At 45.9% G+C, this 15,947-nt stretch overlaps 1 protein-coding gene across 1 annotated transcript in view; it reads left to right on the top strand.

Moving 5' to 3' along the window:
• rnf13 (ring finger protein 13) overlaps positions 1-12,417 on the top strand; it is a 39,746-nt gene extending 27,329 nt beyond the window's left edge. Inside the window, exons 5-10 of the mRNA XM_026194234.2 lie at positions 667-754; positions 2,482-2,572; positions 3,296-3,401; positions 4,206-4,299; positions 10,872-10,952; positions 11,144-12,417. Of these exons, the coding sequence (XP_026050019.1) occupies positions 667-754; positions 2,482-2,572; positions 3,296-3,401; positions 4,206-4,299; positions 10,872-10,952; positions 11,144-11,511 (828 nt within the window). The 3' untranslated portion in view covers positions 11,512-12,417. The remainder of the gene's footprint in view (positions 1-666; positions 755-2,481; positions 2,573-3,295; positions 3,402-4,205; positions 4,300-10,871; positions 10,953-11,143) is intronic.
• Positions 12,418-15,947: the final 3,530 nt, after the last annotated feature.

The raw sequence follows: 15,947 nt of genomic DNA, 5'->3' as shown, positions 1-15,947 counted from the left end.
TTATAAATAAAATAAGAAATTGTAGCACATTTGAAGCAGACCAGGCATCAGGACACAAAGCCATTCCAGTCTAAATATCTTTTCTTTTCTTTTTTTATTCGTGCTGTTCATCTGAGCCTTGGTTGAGAGGGCCGCAGGCAGAGCATTGAAGCCCAGACTCCTCTCTCTCCCTGTCCACTTACTCCTTCTCATCAATTCCTACCAAGACTTTCCCAAGCCAACTGAGAGATGCAATCTCTACTAATATATGTAATATGTTTTTGTAATTACTATTATGGGTATCTTCACATCATTGGACTCTCATATGGTCTTTAACCTGTAGCCATTACAAATACTTTGTGGCTTTCTCTGTGCCCCGTTTCCCATCGTTTCCTTGGAAGCTTCCTATTTTGTATCTTCAGTTAAAGCTCATTCAGTGTTTATGCTGCTTGTCTTTCTAGAGAGTGAGCCACAAAAATGTTGAGCGGTACCACATGCTTCATGCTGCTCTGTTAAATAATGAAAATCTAATTTGGTCACAGTATATGACAGAAACTGCTGTTATCACATATACTGCTGTCACTTTTATCCACCTGACCCCCACCACAAATTTTTTCAGATTGACAATCGGATGAAAACGGTTTTGCCTTTTGTTTGTTTGTTTGTTTGTTTGTTTGTTTGTTTCAGGTCCTCAATGCCCAAAAAGCCGGCTACAAGGCAGCCATTGTTCACAATGTGGAGTCGGATGACTTAATCGGCATGGGATCCAACGATGGTAAGATGCTCCTGTTATCTAGTTCAGTGCTTTAATGGGTGCTTGTTGGGTGGCCAAACAGTCTGAACCTCCTTTCCTTTTTGGATGTCTGTCCTGTGAAGCTAACAGCTCAGTAGTGCTAAAATTTGGGATTAAGTGTCGAAGATCAAGGTCACGCAGATCGCTTTTGTATTACAATATCATAACATGTTACACAAATGTGTGATAGGACAGAAATAATGAATGGGTGAATTTTCATAGCAAGAAGATCAGCTTCACTCTGCACAAACACTTCTCTGGTCTTTGTTCAGCAGCATAACTCAGCAGCTGGTGAACCTTTAAAATCTTTCCTCACCACACTCCCTGCCGGTGGCTGATGCCCTCAGACGTCGGTGCGTTGGTGGTTCTTGGTGTCTGGGGCTGGGTGCTCATGTATGTACCGGCTCACTCCTGGTGGCCGTTTGGCGGGGCCTGGCGCCTGTGGCCCAGCTGGGCCCCGCCAAGCGGCCACCAGGGGCGTGGGGCGCCCTCTGGGCCTGGGGCCCGGTCCTCTCTGGCACAGCTGGCTGCCGGCAGAGCCCGCGGGCACATCACTGCAACCCCCTCTGGCCTCGGCTCCGTGGCTGCTGGGTGACCTCTCGTTTGGGGCTCTCCTCAGTTCTTCCCAGGAGGGTGGCACAGTTGCCCCCCTGGTGGTCCTCCTTGGGTCCTCGTACTCTGGGGCCTCTGGATTTCTGGGGCCTGGATCTCCTCCATACCTACTTCATGCCCTCGGGGACGGGGCTATGGCTCCCCACACTCCCTAGCAGATCATTACATGGAGAAACCTTTTGAATACAAGCGTGCTGATGCACACAGGTGTACACACAGGTGTTCACAGACACAAACTACACCTTTCTTGGCTGCTACCGCAAAGCACATTGTGCGCTGTCGATCTTGCGTGCTGCACAATAACATTTAAAATTTAGTATCTACTGTCAGCTAGTTTATTGTGATGGTGTTGTATTTATTATGTTGCTCTTTGTTGTTTGTTTTCTCCTGTTTTTTCTTCTTCTCTTGACAGGTGATCCAGGTGTTTTTTTTTCTTTTTTGTTTGTTTGCTTTTCTTTCTTTTTTTTCTTCCCTCCTTTCTCACCATCTCTTCTCCCCCCTAATTTGTATTTCTCTCCCTCTCTTTCTTTCATTCTTTCTTTCTCTCTGTCCTATCGTCCAGTCATGTCTGTCCCGTTTGCAACAACTGAAAATAAAATAAATACATAAGTATAATAATGGTCAATCAAATGGACCAATATGGCAGGGCCATGATGATCCACTTGGTAAAGTAAATCCACTGGGCATCTTTTTTTGGCCTTCAGACAACAATTCTGACGGCTAAAGATCCAAATGGGACAGACAGAAAAAAAAAAATCTTTCAAAAGGATGCATCGATGTTTGCAAACGCTCAGGTGTAAAGTATTTGACTTATTGGGGAAGTTGTTTTCTAATCAGAAGGACAGTGGTTCAAACCCTGGCTCCGCCAACCTGCTTGTCTCAGTATCTTTGTGCAAAATGCCGATCACCACACGTGCCTTAGATGCATCTATCAGCGTGTGTGAACATGTGAAATGTGTGTGAATGGGTGAATGAGACTTGAAGTAAAAACGCACTTTGAGTGCTCAGAAAGGAGCTTTAAAAGCTGCAACTGAAAGTAACTGAGTAATTCTAGATGTATGTAACTTATCCATTTTGTTTGTTTTGGGTTTTTTTAGTGGATATCATGAAGCAGTTGGTTATCCCGTCTGTGTTTGTGGGCGAGGAGACTGCCAACACTCTGAAAGAGGACTACATGTATGACAAGGGGTAAGCTCAAACCCAAATCTCTCCATTTTCTTCTTCTTGTTTTTTTCTTTTCCTGCCCATCAGTATAAATAGAAGCAGCTTCCTGCTCGGCTCCTCTCACACTCCACTATGAACAATTCTTACTTTCAACACGTAGAGGAGAGCTGGCTGCTTTATAAAGCTGGATCACTCACCGGCCATTCTTTGCTTTCCAGCCAGGAGTTTAATTTGTTGTTACTGTAAAACAAAATGCGCAGCGTGAACTGTAATATATCAAGGGGAGGACTTGTCGCTGCCGATCACATGAGCTCAGAGGTCACAACATTAACGTTTCATTTCTCCACCTTAACTCGGTTGGTGTTTGTGTCAGATACACCCTAATACGTGAGGGTTATTCCCACATGCTGCGCAGCCAGGGAACGAACACCAAACATGGTATTGGCATATTTGCATCAGCGTGGGCCAGTTTGGTTGTTACATATTTGCCTGAAGCACAGATAGTCTGCTGCAGAGAGACTTCTGACTGAAATAAAATGTCATTATGTTGATAAGGGGACCTTTATGTGACTGTCACACAGCTGAAAAGCACTAAAGGGAATCTCCTTAATGTGGCAGCTCACAGCAATGAGCTATAACAGAGTGCTGTTGGTGTAGGTCACAGTCAGCAGCATAATGCGTGTCTGTGAAAAGGAAAGGTTAATGTTTACCTGTCCTGCACCTGACAGCGCTCTGCTTTTCTTTTAGCGGCCACGTGGTCCTCCTGCCAGACTTCAGTCTGCCTCTGGAATACTACCTGATCCCCTTCCTCATCATCGTGGGAATCTGCCTCATCCTCATTGTGGTCTTTATGGTTGGTAAATTTAAGATGTCTTCATTTTAACTCAGGGTTAAAGCATTTTACAAAGGAACAACTAAACTTGTGTAAAGATGGATAGTAATTTGTTGTTTTACTGCCATCGATTTGATGATTAAGAAGTAAAAACAGTCAAATCCACACTGGTCTGATACTGAAAGGGCTTTTTTCCTCGTAAGGACTCTTACTTGCTGTAAAAATAATTCTAAATTATTTTAGGAAAACCAAGTTTTAATCCCAAAACGTTGTTCTTCATCAGGCACCAGACTTCAGCCCAGGTTGAAGTCGTTTCATTTTTTATGTTCCTGTAATAATTAATCCACCAGTATTTGCAAGCTGTTTCATTGAAATGTTAGTTTTAATGCTGAATTGTAAATATTGTTGTTAATCATGAATTTTTGAATTGACAGTTTTACAGAAAAGCAGAAAAAATAGTAAAGTGCATTATTAATTTTAATTAAAATGCCAAATCACATTAATTTACTTCCATCCCTGAACAGAAAGACATTGTTTTCATGGTTGAATGTTATGCTTGATTCATTTTTTTGGCTTCTCAAAAATGTCCAGCGTGTTAGCTCAAATTTTGGTACGAAAATAATAATTCAGTTTATTTGCTTAATAAATAGCAATAACATTAAAAAGTTTTAAACGTGTTTTTGAGCAGTTTCTTGTCTTTATGACAGGTGGTCTAATAAATTTCTTATGGACTGTAAATTTAAGCTTCTTTGACTTTACTTGCACAAGATCTGTGTGTGGTTTGCGCTCATTTTGACAGTTTTGCTCTATTTGTGCTTCGACTAGATCACCAAGTTTGTCCAGGATCGACACAGAGCTCGGAGGAGCCGCCTGCGCAAAGATCAGCTGAAGAAGCTTCCCATCCACAAGTACAAGAAAGGTAGGAAAAGATCAGTGGTTAGCATCGAGGCTTCACAGGAAAATCTCAATAATTTCACTTCCTGGCTCAATAAAGGTTAATTTAAGAGTTCTAGGTGGCTCAGTTTTTTGCTAAAGCTACTGTGTAGCACAACATTATCATTATGCCCATTATATGGAACAGTGCTACATGTCTGTTAGCAAGGTTTCATTAAGTTTGTTTTCCTTTAGCAAAAAATATTCCAGCATTGTGTTGACTCCCTGAAGCAACCAGGCGTTTACACATCTTTTAGTCTGACCTCTGACCTTCGCGATCTGTAGAGATGCTATCTTTGCTCTTTCGCTCCTTTCTCTCACATGATTCGGCCAAGAACAGAGATGTCATCGATGCATTGCGACACACCACCGCTCCCTGGAGCTCTGCACCTAATCGGATTAATATGGACTTGATTTTTTTCCACAAAGGCAGATTAGAGCTCCTCTCTGTTGAAACTGGACACATGACTGATGGTTTGGAATGTAATCTCAGTCATGCTGGGGGCCGGCTGGGTCGAAAGCTAAGTGTAATTTGGATTTTACCTGTCAGGCAGATGTACAGTAGAGCATGTACCGCTTGTTTGTAATAGGAGAGAAAATGTGATGAAGTAAAAATAGATCTCTGCTTTTATTTTTGTGTAAATATTTGAGTGTTTCATCAAAAACCTCTGAAAGCTTTTTAAGTAAAACTCTGTGGCTTCTCCTTCTTTCTAAGTATAGGTGTCAGGCTGACTATAGCATTGTTTTGAAAGGCAAATCCTCGTTGTGTGTTGGGTAAATAAGTTTGTCTGTGTATTTAGATGTTTGCCGGCTGTGTTACCTCCAGCAGATGTATTTTGCGGGCTGGAAAGCCCCGGACTGCAGTCGTCTGTGCAGGGAAACACCGGGGAGCTTTTGTAGAGAATGGGTGGTGCATAATAAGTATCCCCCTTGCAAAGCTGCTAATTGAGGGGGGGTTGAGCTGCAGAGCTGCTCCTCCCTGCCTGGCAGTAATGGAAGCACGTGCAGCAGACCAGCTAAAAGCAGCATGTGCTGCTCTGGTCACTGTTTCTGTCACGTTAGGCTCTGTGGTTTGTGCGCTGTCACGGATGCGTCTGCGAGCAGTGCCCACTCTGACTCAGGGTTTCCACCAAGCACCGCTGCAGTCACCCTTTACTGCTCAGGTGAGTTCGGACGGTCAGGAAACAGCCTCCGGGGCGGCGTCTGCACGCCTGTCAGCTGAGTCAGAGCGTTTAACAACATGGGAAGGGGACACCAAATCTCCACCTAATCACCTTTTGAGCTCTGCTCTTTGGAGCAATGCTAACCTGGCAAGAAACAAAGTGTCAGGTTTGAGGATGGGAGGGCTGTCGCAGTGGGACAGCACCCCTGTTGTCTGATTTTGTGTTGTTAGGCGGTGCTTACCTCAGGTAAGAGGAAGGCCTCAAGCAGGATTTGGCCTCTGGATTTGGAATGACTGCAGCACTATTTCTGATGTTTGTGTCACGTAAAGGGAAATGGGCTGTTTTTGTAAGTGTTGTGAGTTAGTGATATACTAAGTACATACACCAGTGAACCTCTATGGCTATATGGTTTCCACACAAACCCTCATCTAGAATGCAAAAGCTTGTCATTTATTGATCATTGTTTACAGCAGCTGGTTGTATGTGTGTGTGGGAGGGGTTTAAGCGCCACATTGTGACTTGTATTATTTTTAGCTGTAGCCTTGCTTTGGGACAACTCGACTCCACACAATTCAATGTGATGCTAAGAAAACTTGCATCCTGCACCGTTGCTGAAGTTTTTGGCACCGTGCCTGAACTTCATCGCTGCAACGGTGCAGCTTCAGACTGGGAAAAATGTCTAATGTTGCCCTTCTTGGCCCAAGTTGCAGCGGATAATGCTGAGCTCGGACTCCGGGGTGCTTTGATCAGATGCAGCTTTAGTGAGTGGGAGTACTCTGATGCTGTGTGGCTGTTGATCTTGAAGCTGCAAATCTGAAACCCTGAACGGTTTTGCAGAATATTACATGTTCAGGTGCTTATTTTGAAATGCAGTGGAAGTTGCAGTGCAGAACGTTTTTCTGCAAAGGTTCAGTGGGCATGTTCTCGTGTTAAAGGTCTCGTAAAACATTTAATTCACTGATACCTTTTTGTACTTTGTTTAAAGTGCAGTTACCTCGATCATTTCAAAGCTATTAAGGTTTTCGTCTCTTGGCTGATGTATCATTTAGTGCTTCCCTGTCTCAGCTTGGCTACAATAATCACACCAATGTGGAAGCAGCCAGCAAGCCCAAATCGATAGCTTACCATTTACTTCAGGAGGCTTGTTAGTGGCAGTCTTGGTATACATCTAAATCTGTAATGGCTTTGCTGTGTGTTACTGTGAGTCATAGGTCAGGGGAGCTAAGAAATGTAGCATGGTGTGGAGTCACTTTGGGAAGTGGAAAGATGCTTGCCAGCTAATAATCGTCACCGCAGCCTGAGCTCCTGCTGTGCTGGCAGGATGTCTTTCTGCTGATGAGAGTATCTGCTCCCCATCTGACAGAGGAGCTCGCATCGGCAGATATCTGTCCATCACTTCAGCAAATACTTTAGTAGAAATTGATTTGCAGGTTGTAATTTATTTTCTTTACACCTTTGATGGCTACTAAGGGGGCCAGAGTGTGCCAAGAAAATATCCTCCCCACCGTTACACCACCACAGCCAGCCTGAAGTGTTGATGCAGGATTGGATCAATGCTTCAAATTCTGACCCGGCCATCCGAATGTCATCAGACAAGGCAACATTTTTCCAGTTTTCTATTGTCCAGTTTTGTTGAGCCTGTGCAAACTGCTAACAGGAGCGGACCCTGGTGCGGTCTTATGCTTTAAGGCTTGATATGTAGGTGATCTTCTGCATAGCTTGGTAGTAACGAGTGGTTATTTGAGTTACTGTTGCCTTCCTACCAGCTTGAAGAGGCCATTCTCTTCTGACATCAAGAAGGAATTTTCTCCCATTTTTTTCCAGCATCCGTTGTGTGGGGAAAATCCCAGTAGGTCAGCAGTTTCTGAAGTACTCGGACCAGCCCGTCTGGCACTAACAACCACATTTAGAGTCACTTAAATCACCTTTCTTTCCCATTCCCATGCTCAGTTTGAACTTCATATAACTGGCATATAATTGGTTGATTAGATACTTGCATTAAGAAACAGTTGAACAGTTACTCTTAATAAAGTGGCTGTCGAATGTATTTAGACAAAATTGAATATTACAGAGTTTGTCTGAGTGACTGTGACAGTGATTTCTTCTAGGATGCCCATTAAGAAGGCACAATGGTCTCGCTTGATGGTTCAAGCATGAAAATGATGTGAATGTCACTCTGTGGCTTCACAGTCACTCAGTGGAACATTTTGGACCAACACACAAAATGCCAATTTACCAAAACATCAAATTTACGAAGACAGAACTCCATTAGAGTTCCAGACAGTCGGTGAACTGATGCCATGGCACATTGAAGCTGTGATAGCAGCAGGTGGTTGTCGTGCCGAGAGATAAAATGATAACATGGTAACCTAAATAGCATTTTTTTTTCTCATACCCAGCAGAGGACGACTTCTCTAGTTGCAAAAAAAGTCTGAGGAAGTGACCCGAGCAAGCGCCAAACACTTTCCTGATGAGTTTATGGTCTCATTGAAGCTGGTTACTATGTAGCTCCTTCCTCCATAAAGACAACATTTGATGATTTCCTGTGTACCCTTCAGTGTATATATATATATCAATAAAGACGTAGTTTGATGACCATTAGAATGGTTGGTGTGTGCATAGGCAGGGACCACCCTCACTAACTTCTAATACAAACCCAGTCATTTTATTCTATAGGCAGGTCTGAAATATATGACCGAAACCGCTCAGTTCAGAAAAGAGCTTTAAGGGGTAAAGAGTGAGGGCAGGTCATGTGGTGTTACCACGTGAGCGTGCAGCGTCGTTCGCTTGCTCAGTCACATCCGCTGCTTATTCATCACTTCAAGGCACTGACACGGTACAACCTAAAATCTACAGCTCAAGGCTTTAAGACGGGCGGGGCCTCACTGACCGGTGTGTGATGTCACGCTGTTTGTCCATCTTGCACATACAGTCTGTGGGCCCGGCACCTTATTGAGACACATGATGTTTTCTTTTTGTAGTCTGCTGTCATGCAGGTCGTTCGGTTAGATAAGTTCGACTTGGCCAGCAGACAGTGCTCGTAAAGATATGGGTCAGAGGGGGTGATGGTGGATAACGTCACTTGTGTGCATGGAAATGGGATTCCTCAGACTGAAATGAATAGTAAGCGAGACAAGGAGTGTCTGCACAATGCCTTAATGAAAGCCACAATACCCGTGCAATCAGCGCACAATGCCAGTATGTAACATAAGACCTGTGCCGGCATACAGCATTATGTAATTGCAGCTGTGCGACTGCCGGCTAAGCACCACACTGCCATTAACATGACATATGCTCCAGTTTGCTTACAGAACCTTGCATCAGCTCCACTGACAGCCTGACATTTGAAAGCGAGCTTTGACGCCAGTTTTTGTCAGGAGCCGGCGTCTGACAGTTGTATGAGTCAGAAAGTGTGAATGCACACGTGCAGCAAACTGACTGGAAAAAACAATAAATGAAGGGATTGATTTTGACCCTTGGTTTTACTCCTCCTGTGATCTTTGACCTGCAGTCTGTTCCTCCCTGTGTATGATGAGTCACCCCACCCCTCCCTGCAGCTTTGCACATTCAAACCAAGGCGAGCACGCATGCACACACACACACACACACACACACGCACACGCACACACACACACACACACACACACACTGACTGGACTGAGCAGCTGCAGTGTCTCAGCCGTCGGTGTGTGAAGCATGTTGATGTCAGTATAGAGGAGCCCTCTCTGTCTCTGAGCTCAGTGGCCTCCTTGCCAGCTGTCCTTGTCTGGTCGGCGGTGACAAACTGTAGATGCTTCCCCCCCCCCCCCTCGTCCTTTTACCCAGTTTCTGTCAGCCTCTCTTTCATTCGCCTGCCCGCTCCAGCTCTGCTGCTTGTCTGAAGTTCAGTAGGACAGCGTGATTCCCTTGAGAGCCAGGAATGCTGGCAGGCTGGCTGATTAATGGGGAAAAATGGAGGGGAGAGGAGCTGCACCAGCTCTCAGAGCTTTTTAACGTGTGCTACTAGCCCCGAAACGTAATTGCGAGGGATTCCCAGCATCTGAAAAGTTGCCAGATGTGGCCTAGATGTTTTTCCAGGGTCCAACAGCCCAACTTTTAAACTAGGATGAGGAGAAACCACCATCCTGATGAAAACCACGCTACTCTAGATATGTTATGTACCCCACGTAGCCTGAATCTCAGCTCACAGAAATTGCGTTATTGTGGTGGAATATTCGAGAAACGTCCCCAGCAGTTTCTTTGATCAGCTCATGGGGGTAATTTGTTCTGTGACGGGTGTCGACTCGGTTAGACTGTGTTCTGCTGCAGTGCTGTGCAGAGCCCTGGGCCTTCCTGGAGGAATCTCTTCGAGTTTTCGAGTGAACAGGCCATATTTGGCCGTTCTGAGCAGCCTTAATAAAGTGCTAACAGCTTTTGAAGTGTAGCAGAAAGCGATCCTCGATGGCATTTTTATTTATTTATTTTTAAATGTTATCTCCCCAGTGCGAGGCCTCAGAGTTCACAGAACAGAGTTCAGAAAGCCACTGAACGTTTTCTCTGCTCCTCAGAATAGCTCAGTTATTGCCACAGTTCAGCATTTCCTGAGTGGATACTGGATCCTGGATCTGTGCCTGCACAAACTCTCCCTCACCCTGCGACTGTTCAGCACTGGCAGCGAGGAGAGGAAAGGATGGAGGCCGCCCTGGAGTCGTGTCAGAGGAGTGTTGGGCGAAAAGAAAATTCGCGATGATTGTGGTTGTGTTGGTGTTTTGAGTTAAAAACAAAGCTGAAAGTGAAACGGCCGAGGCGGAGCCGCAGTCGGACACGCTGCCTCGAGTTGGAAGTCGATGATGGAGGGAAAGGAAGGAGGGGCGGTTGATGTGACTCCCCGTCCTTATACGGTCACACGCGGCTCTGGCGCGGACACAGAGAGCTCAGTCAGGGAAAACATGCTCATTTAGAGCTTACATAAACACACCGACCCACAGCCCCCTGCTCTCCCGGCCTCCCTCCAGCTCAGGCAAGGAAAGAGGAAGGGAAGGAAAAGGAGAAGAACGCTGTGGAATTTGAGAGGGAGTGCGCTGATGAATTCCTGAGCTTTCAGTGCGCACAGGGAATGAGATGCTGCTCTGCCCTGCAGGCTGAGGATGGGATGGGTGGTGCAGGGACAAAGAATCGAAGGAAATCGGACTCGCGAGGCAGCCGGACTTTGTGAACCTGCTCGACCTCAGTGACCTTCAGAAACATTAGCACTGTCAGAGATCACAGTGCATTCATTCTCTACTATTAAGCATGCGGCATCTTTATCAATGAGTCCCATCCCTATTAGAAATTATGACTCTCAGGTGCTCAGAAAGCCACTTTCTTTCAAATGTGTTCAGTTAAAGGGAGAATATGGTTTCTTTCTCCCCCCCAGGTGATAACTACGATGTGTGTGCCATCTGCCTGGATGAATATGAAGAGGGAGATAAACTCAGAGTCCTGCCGTGCTCTCATGGTGAGTGACTACAAAATACCCACAGTTACACTGACAGAAGCCAGTTACTCTGATTTATTCCGTTTGGATCGTTATCATTTTATTAAGTAGATAACGAGGCTCCATCGTGATCTTATTCTCGTACTTTAACCTTTGCTGTGACAGCCATCAAAGGCTGGGTTGCATAAACAGGATGCCCTTTGTGTTCTCAGCCTACCACAGCAAGTGCGTGGACCCGTGGCTGACCAAGACTAAGAAGACGTGTCCGGTGTGCAAGCAGAAGGTGGTGCCCTCGCATGGCGACTCGGACTCTGACTCTGAGGAGGGGGAGAGCGGCCCCGAGAACGAGGAGGTGTCTGAGAGCACCCCGCTGCTGCGCTCCCTGGCCTCCACCAGCGCCCACTCCTTCGGCACCATGTCCGGGGCGTCGCGCTCCGAGCACGACCAGGAATCCTCGGAGTACGAGGACGACGAGCTGGACAGCAGCGACACCGAGGAGGAGGTCACCGTGGAGACCGTGGTGGTGCAGATGCAGCAGCCGTGCTCCGAAGGCCACGAGCACGACCTGCCCCGAGCTTGACCGACGTGTCGCTTAGAAGCTCCTCGGCCTGCCCGACCTCACAGCTGCAGAGACTTTTGTTGTGGGCACAATGCAGAGTCATCCCAGTTCTTCTCTCACTGCTTACAAATCCATTGTAATTTCCTTCTCACAAAATACAAATCTTAAGTTTTTGTTTTTTATCATGATTATGGACGAAGCTCCAGTCTGCATACCTTTGGCATCGCTTTGGCCAGACTGATGCGTACAGTACACTGCCATACTGTACTCTTTATTTAGTCGTAAAAAGATGACACACAAGCAGACGAGTCCAAAGGTCCCGGACACACGATCAGTAAATGTACTGTGTATATAAATATAGATCACAATAAAGGACATCTTGCATTTATTGTATATACATGTTCATGCTACAGTGACACAGGTTGGACCACTATGCACCATTGGTTTTATAAAATTAACACTTTGAGCCACAGTGATGTGGTTTGCCAATTTATTTCTATCATTAACCTTTGTTTTGTTTAAGGAGCTCTTGTGTTTTGTGCCACAGTTTGTTACAGTGATTCACACCAAGAGAAGCTCTAGTTAAACTGGTCTGAGTGACACACTGGAAGAAGAGGGTGTGCTCTCCGTGTGGTGTCACATGAAGCTGTGGGTTACACCAGTTCAGATTGTGAGAACTGTCCGTCGCCTGTGGTGAACTTCATTTCGTTAAACTCGAGCAGTTGCTGTTCGGTAGGCCTCATGGTGCACGCTCAACTGACCCGATGTATTTTTAAGACTGTTTGTAGTAAATAATCAAATTTTTTTTTTCATAACACAGCTTGATTTTTTTCGTTCGTGAATCCTGTTGCCTTCTCATTTCATGTATTTTTTGTTTTCCTGCTCAAACATCTCTGTAAAACTTCAATAAAACGCCTGACGAAGAAACTTGACTGAGCTTCATTACTTGAGCTGAAAAACATCCTGCAATTATAGGTTTCTTGGTAACATTCAATAGTCGTCCAAAACGGCCTAAAACGTGGCAGATCTGGTCTTGGTTCTTCAACACTTCCTCGTTTCCAGTGGAAGGGGGAAAAGAGCTTGGTTTTTTTCTTCAAAAATAGTCTAATCTCAGCTGTTCTGTAGCCTTCTAATCATCTTTTCTTTTTTAATTCATATTGAAGTTTAATGTGCTTGTATAGACAGTAAATTTACAACATTTACAAAGAAATAAAATGCTTTGTTTGGTATCAAGCAATGCCACAATATTTTTTTTTTTTTCGAAGAAAAGAAAATACTTCCCAAAACTTTATTTTTTTTAAGAAAGAGGGAAAAGAAAAACAGCGGGGAAGAGGGACGAGGATAAAGGAGAAAAAAAACAAAAAAGCAGACAAAATACATATCAATCACCTGTTGAGAAAGAAAGGGAGAGAAAACAAGCAGAAGAGCAACATAATAAACAACATCATGATCTATGGGAATATAACAGTAAATATTAAACATTATGCAGCACGTAAGATCGATGGCGCACAGTGTGCTTTGAGGTAGGAGCCAAAAAGGGTGTAGTTTGAGTGTGAGCACCCGTGTGTACACCTGTGAGCATGAACGCGCTTGTAATGATCTGCTAGAGGGTGTGGGGGGCCACAGCCCCGTCCTCCAGGGCATGAAGCAGGTATGGAGGAGATCAAGACTCCAGACATCCAGAGGCCCCCAGAACACAAGAGACCAAGGAAGAAAAAGCCGCGCCACTATCCCAGAAAGAGCTGAGGAGAGTCCCAGATGAGGGGTCACCCAGCAGCCGCGGAGCAGAAGCCAGGGGGAGTTGCAGTGACGTGTCCGTGAGCTCCGCCGGCAGGCCCAGGCTCCAGGCCCCGACAAGCAGCCATCAAGGAGTGAGCCGGTGTGTACCTGGACGCCCATCTCCGGACACAAAGAACCACCAACGCACTGATGTCTGAGGGCATCTGCCACTGGCAGGGGAAGTGGAGGGGGGAGATAGACCTCCATACCTTAGAGGGCCTGAGATGTCCCCAGAGAGGTGGCGTCTGATACCCAACCTGACATATAGACACAGACATACAGGCACACACAGATACAAACATCCATTCCCACCCTCATGCTCTCATATGCACTTACTCCACACTCACCCAACGTGGAGACAGACATAAAGAGACGCTGTACACACGATCACACTCCCCAAGTGTACTCTAAGCCCCGGGTCTAGGTACCCTTGCCCCTGGAGGGGGAAACTGCACCCAGACCCAGGTGGTGTTACCCTTTTCCCTGCGGTGGGGAGAGGCAGACCGCCCCGACTCCGCAGCAGCAGGGAGGCCCCACACTCCAGACCCCAATCGGACAGCCAACTCCTCCTCCCAGACCCCCCGCTCCAACAGGCCGCAGAGAACGGGGGTGTGAGGACTCCAAACCTCCCTCCACCCGCTCATTGTAGTGTTGATGCATGTGTGTTCTAAGGTGCATTTAAAACCCAGGAGGGCATGGAGCTACCTGCCAGAGAGCAGCAGGTAAGCGCATGGTCCCTCCTGCTAGCCCTCAATGTCTACGTGTATTTAAAATTGAGAGGTGGGCAACGACGCCAGGGGTGAGGTGTACCCCCTGATGGTCTTGTGGATTCCGTGTAGCGTGCCCACCCCCAAGGTCCTATATGTATGTGTTATGAAAGTCTGAGTAACGTGAATGTCTAAGTTGTGGGATAAAATTGAGGCACAGGCAGCCAGAAGGGGACAGAGGGGGGGGTAGCCTCCCCTGCACCCTGGTGACACACCTTTACCCCAAGGCCCTGCATGTGTGGGTGATTGTGGTGGAGCGGGAAGAGGGAGGCAGCTGGAGATGGGGAGAGAAGGAAGGGCGGGGCAAGTGACCCCCTCCCTGGGGCCAGCTCCCCCCGCTGACCCCAGTAGGCACCCCCATACTCTGCAACCCACCAGGGAAAGGGGGCCCAGGCCCATCCAGACCGGGGTCCAGTTCAGCAGCGCCGCCCGGCCCCACAGAGCCCGGGACAGTCCACCCAACCCCACCACAGAGAAAACTGCACCCACCCCGTCATCCACTCATCTTCCAGACTACACAAGACAATAGACGCCCAGGCTGAGATCTTCCTCCACCTCTCCTGTATCTCCCCCTCCTGCAGAGTGAGTTCCTGAAGAGAGGAGACCTCCTGCAAGATGTAACAGCCTCCCCCACCTGTTGAAGAGCCCCCCAGGTGGCTCGATGCACTGGCGGCACCCTGCGCCAGGGCTGGGCCCCCCTTACACCCTCATGCCTGGTGTGACATAAGAAAATAAATTAAACTTTTCTGTAGAGGAAAACTCATTTGAGAAGGACTTCACAATCTTACACTCAGATCTGAAGAAACACTTATGTTCTGGGACTAGCCTTAACCCGTGTCTGGGAGCTCAGGCACCTTAGATGAGGCCTAACCTGACGGTAACACCTGCAGTTAGCTCAGTCCAAACATTACCACAGATTCACTGAGAGTAAAGTGTTCAGATCAACAGAGAAGACAGTAAACTCACAATCTGGTTGGAATAAATTTATTTGATCTGTCTGTAAACAAGGTGATAAATCAATTTATGGCATTTCTTGGTTTTATGCATATGAAATCAAATGCATTAAAGAGACTGTATCCCAGATGTAAGAAGAAAAAATAAAAATAAAAAAAAAGTGGTGAGGAAAGAAAATGAATAGACCGGCAAACAGGACTTTAAACAATTTTTTTTCCTTTTTTTTTTTTTTAATGAGTACACATATCCCACAAGGCCTAAACAGTGGAGCTGAAGCTAGAAAAATAAAGAAAAAAAAAAGTGCCAATGAAATGACCCCTTCATGGACAGTGGGTAACAATCCGTTTTACAACAGCAACAGATCTCTCTACGTTATGGCACAGGATACACAGGTTCTGCAGTTAAAGTTTCGACAACACAGCCATGAGCGTCTTTGTTCCAACTAATCCCATCTCCCATTAAGAGTCATTTCTACTGTTATTTTTTATTCCCCCCACTTGGACGTTGTTAGCAGTGCTGAGCGTGGACAGGCTGATTCCCCAGAGCTCAACTGACTAGAGAAAAGGCAATTTATTCCACAGTATTATAGTTGTCAACACAGCATGGGGCTGCTGAAATGCAGTTGTGTTTCTTCTAAGAGGAAAAACAAAACCTAATGATCATTTTCTTCATAAACTCCCACCCTTACCTCCACTGATACTTCACTTTTTTTTTTTTTTAACTTTAGTATTACTGTCTGGTTAGTGTTTCCTTCATCAGAAAGAATAAAAAGCAGCCATCCTTCACATGATTTAGAGCGAGTGTACAAATACCCGACCTTCAACTATACTTGGTCCTATATAAAGAAAAAGAAATTCAAACTGGATACACTCCAGAAGGTTATATGCTGGGATGTCTACTGTCCAAAAAAAAGAAAGAAAGAAAAAGGCAGCCTTTAAAAAGAAAACAAAAAGAAAT

Source organism: Astatotilapia calliptera, chromosome 15 (genome assembly GCF_964374335.1).
Source record: "Astatotilapia calliptera chromosome 15, fAstCal68.1, whole genome shotgun sequence".
NCBI classification, from domain to species: domain Eukaryota; kingdom Metazoa; phylum Chordata; class Actinopteri; order Cichliformes; family Cichlidae; genus Astatotilapia; species Astatotilapia calliptera.
Note: the sequence above shows the minus strand (reverse complement) of the source record. Positions and strands in the feature narration are given on the sequence as shown.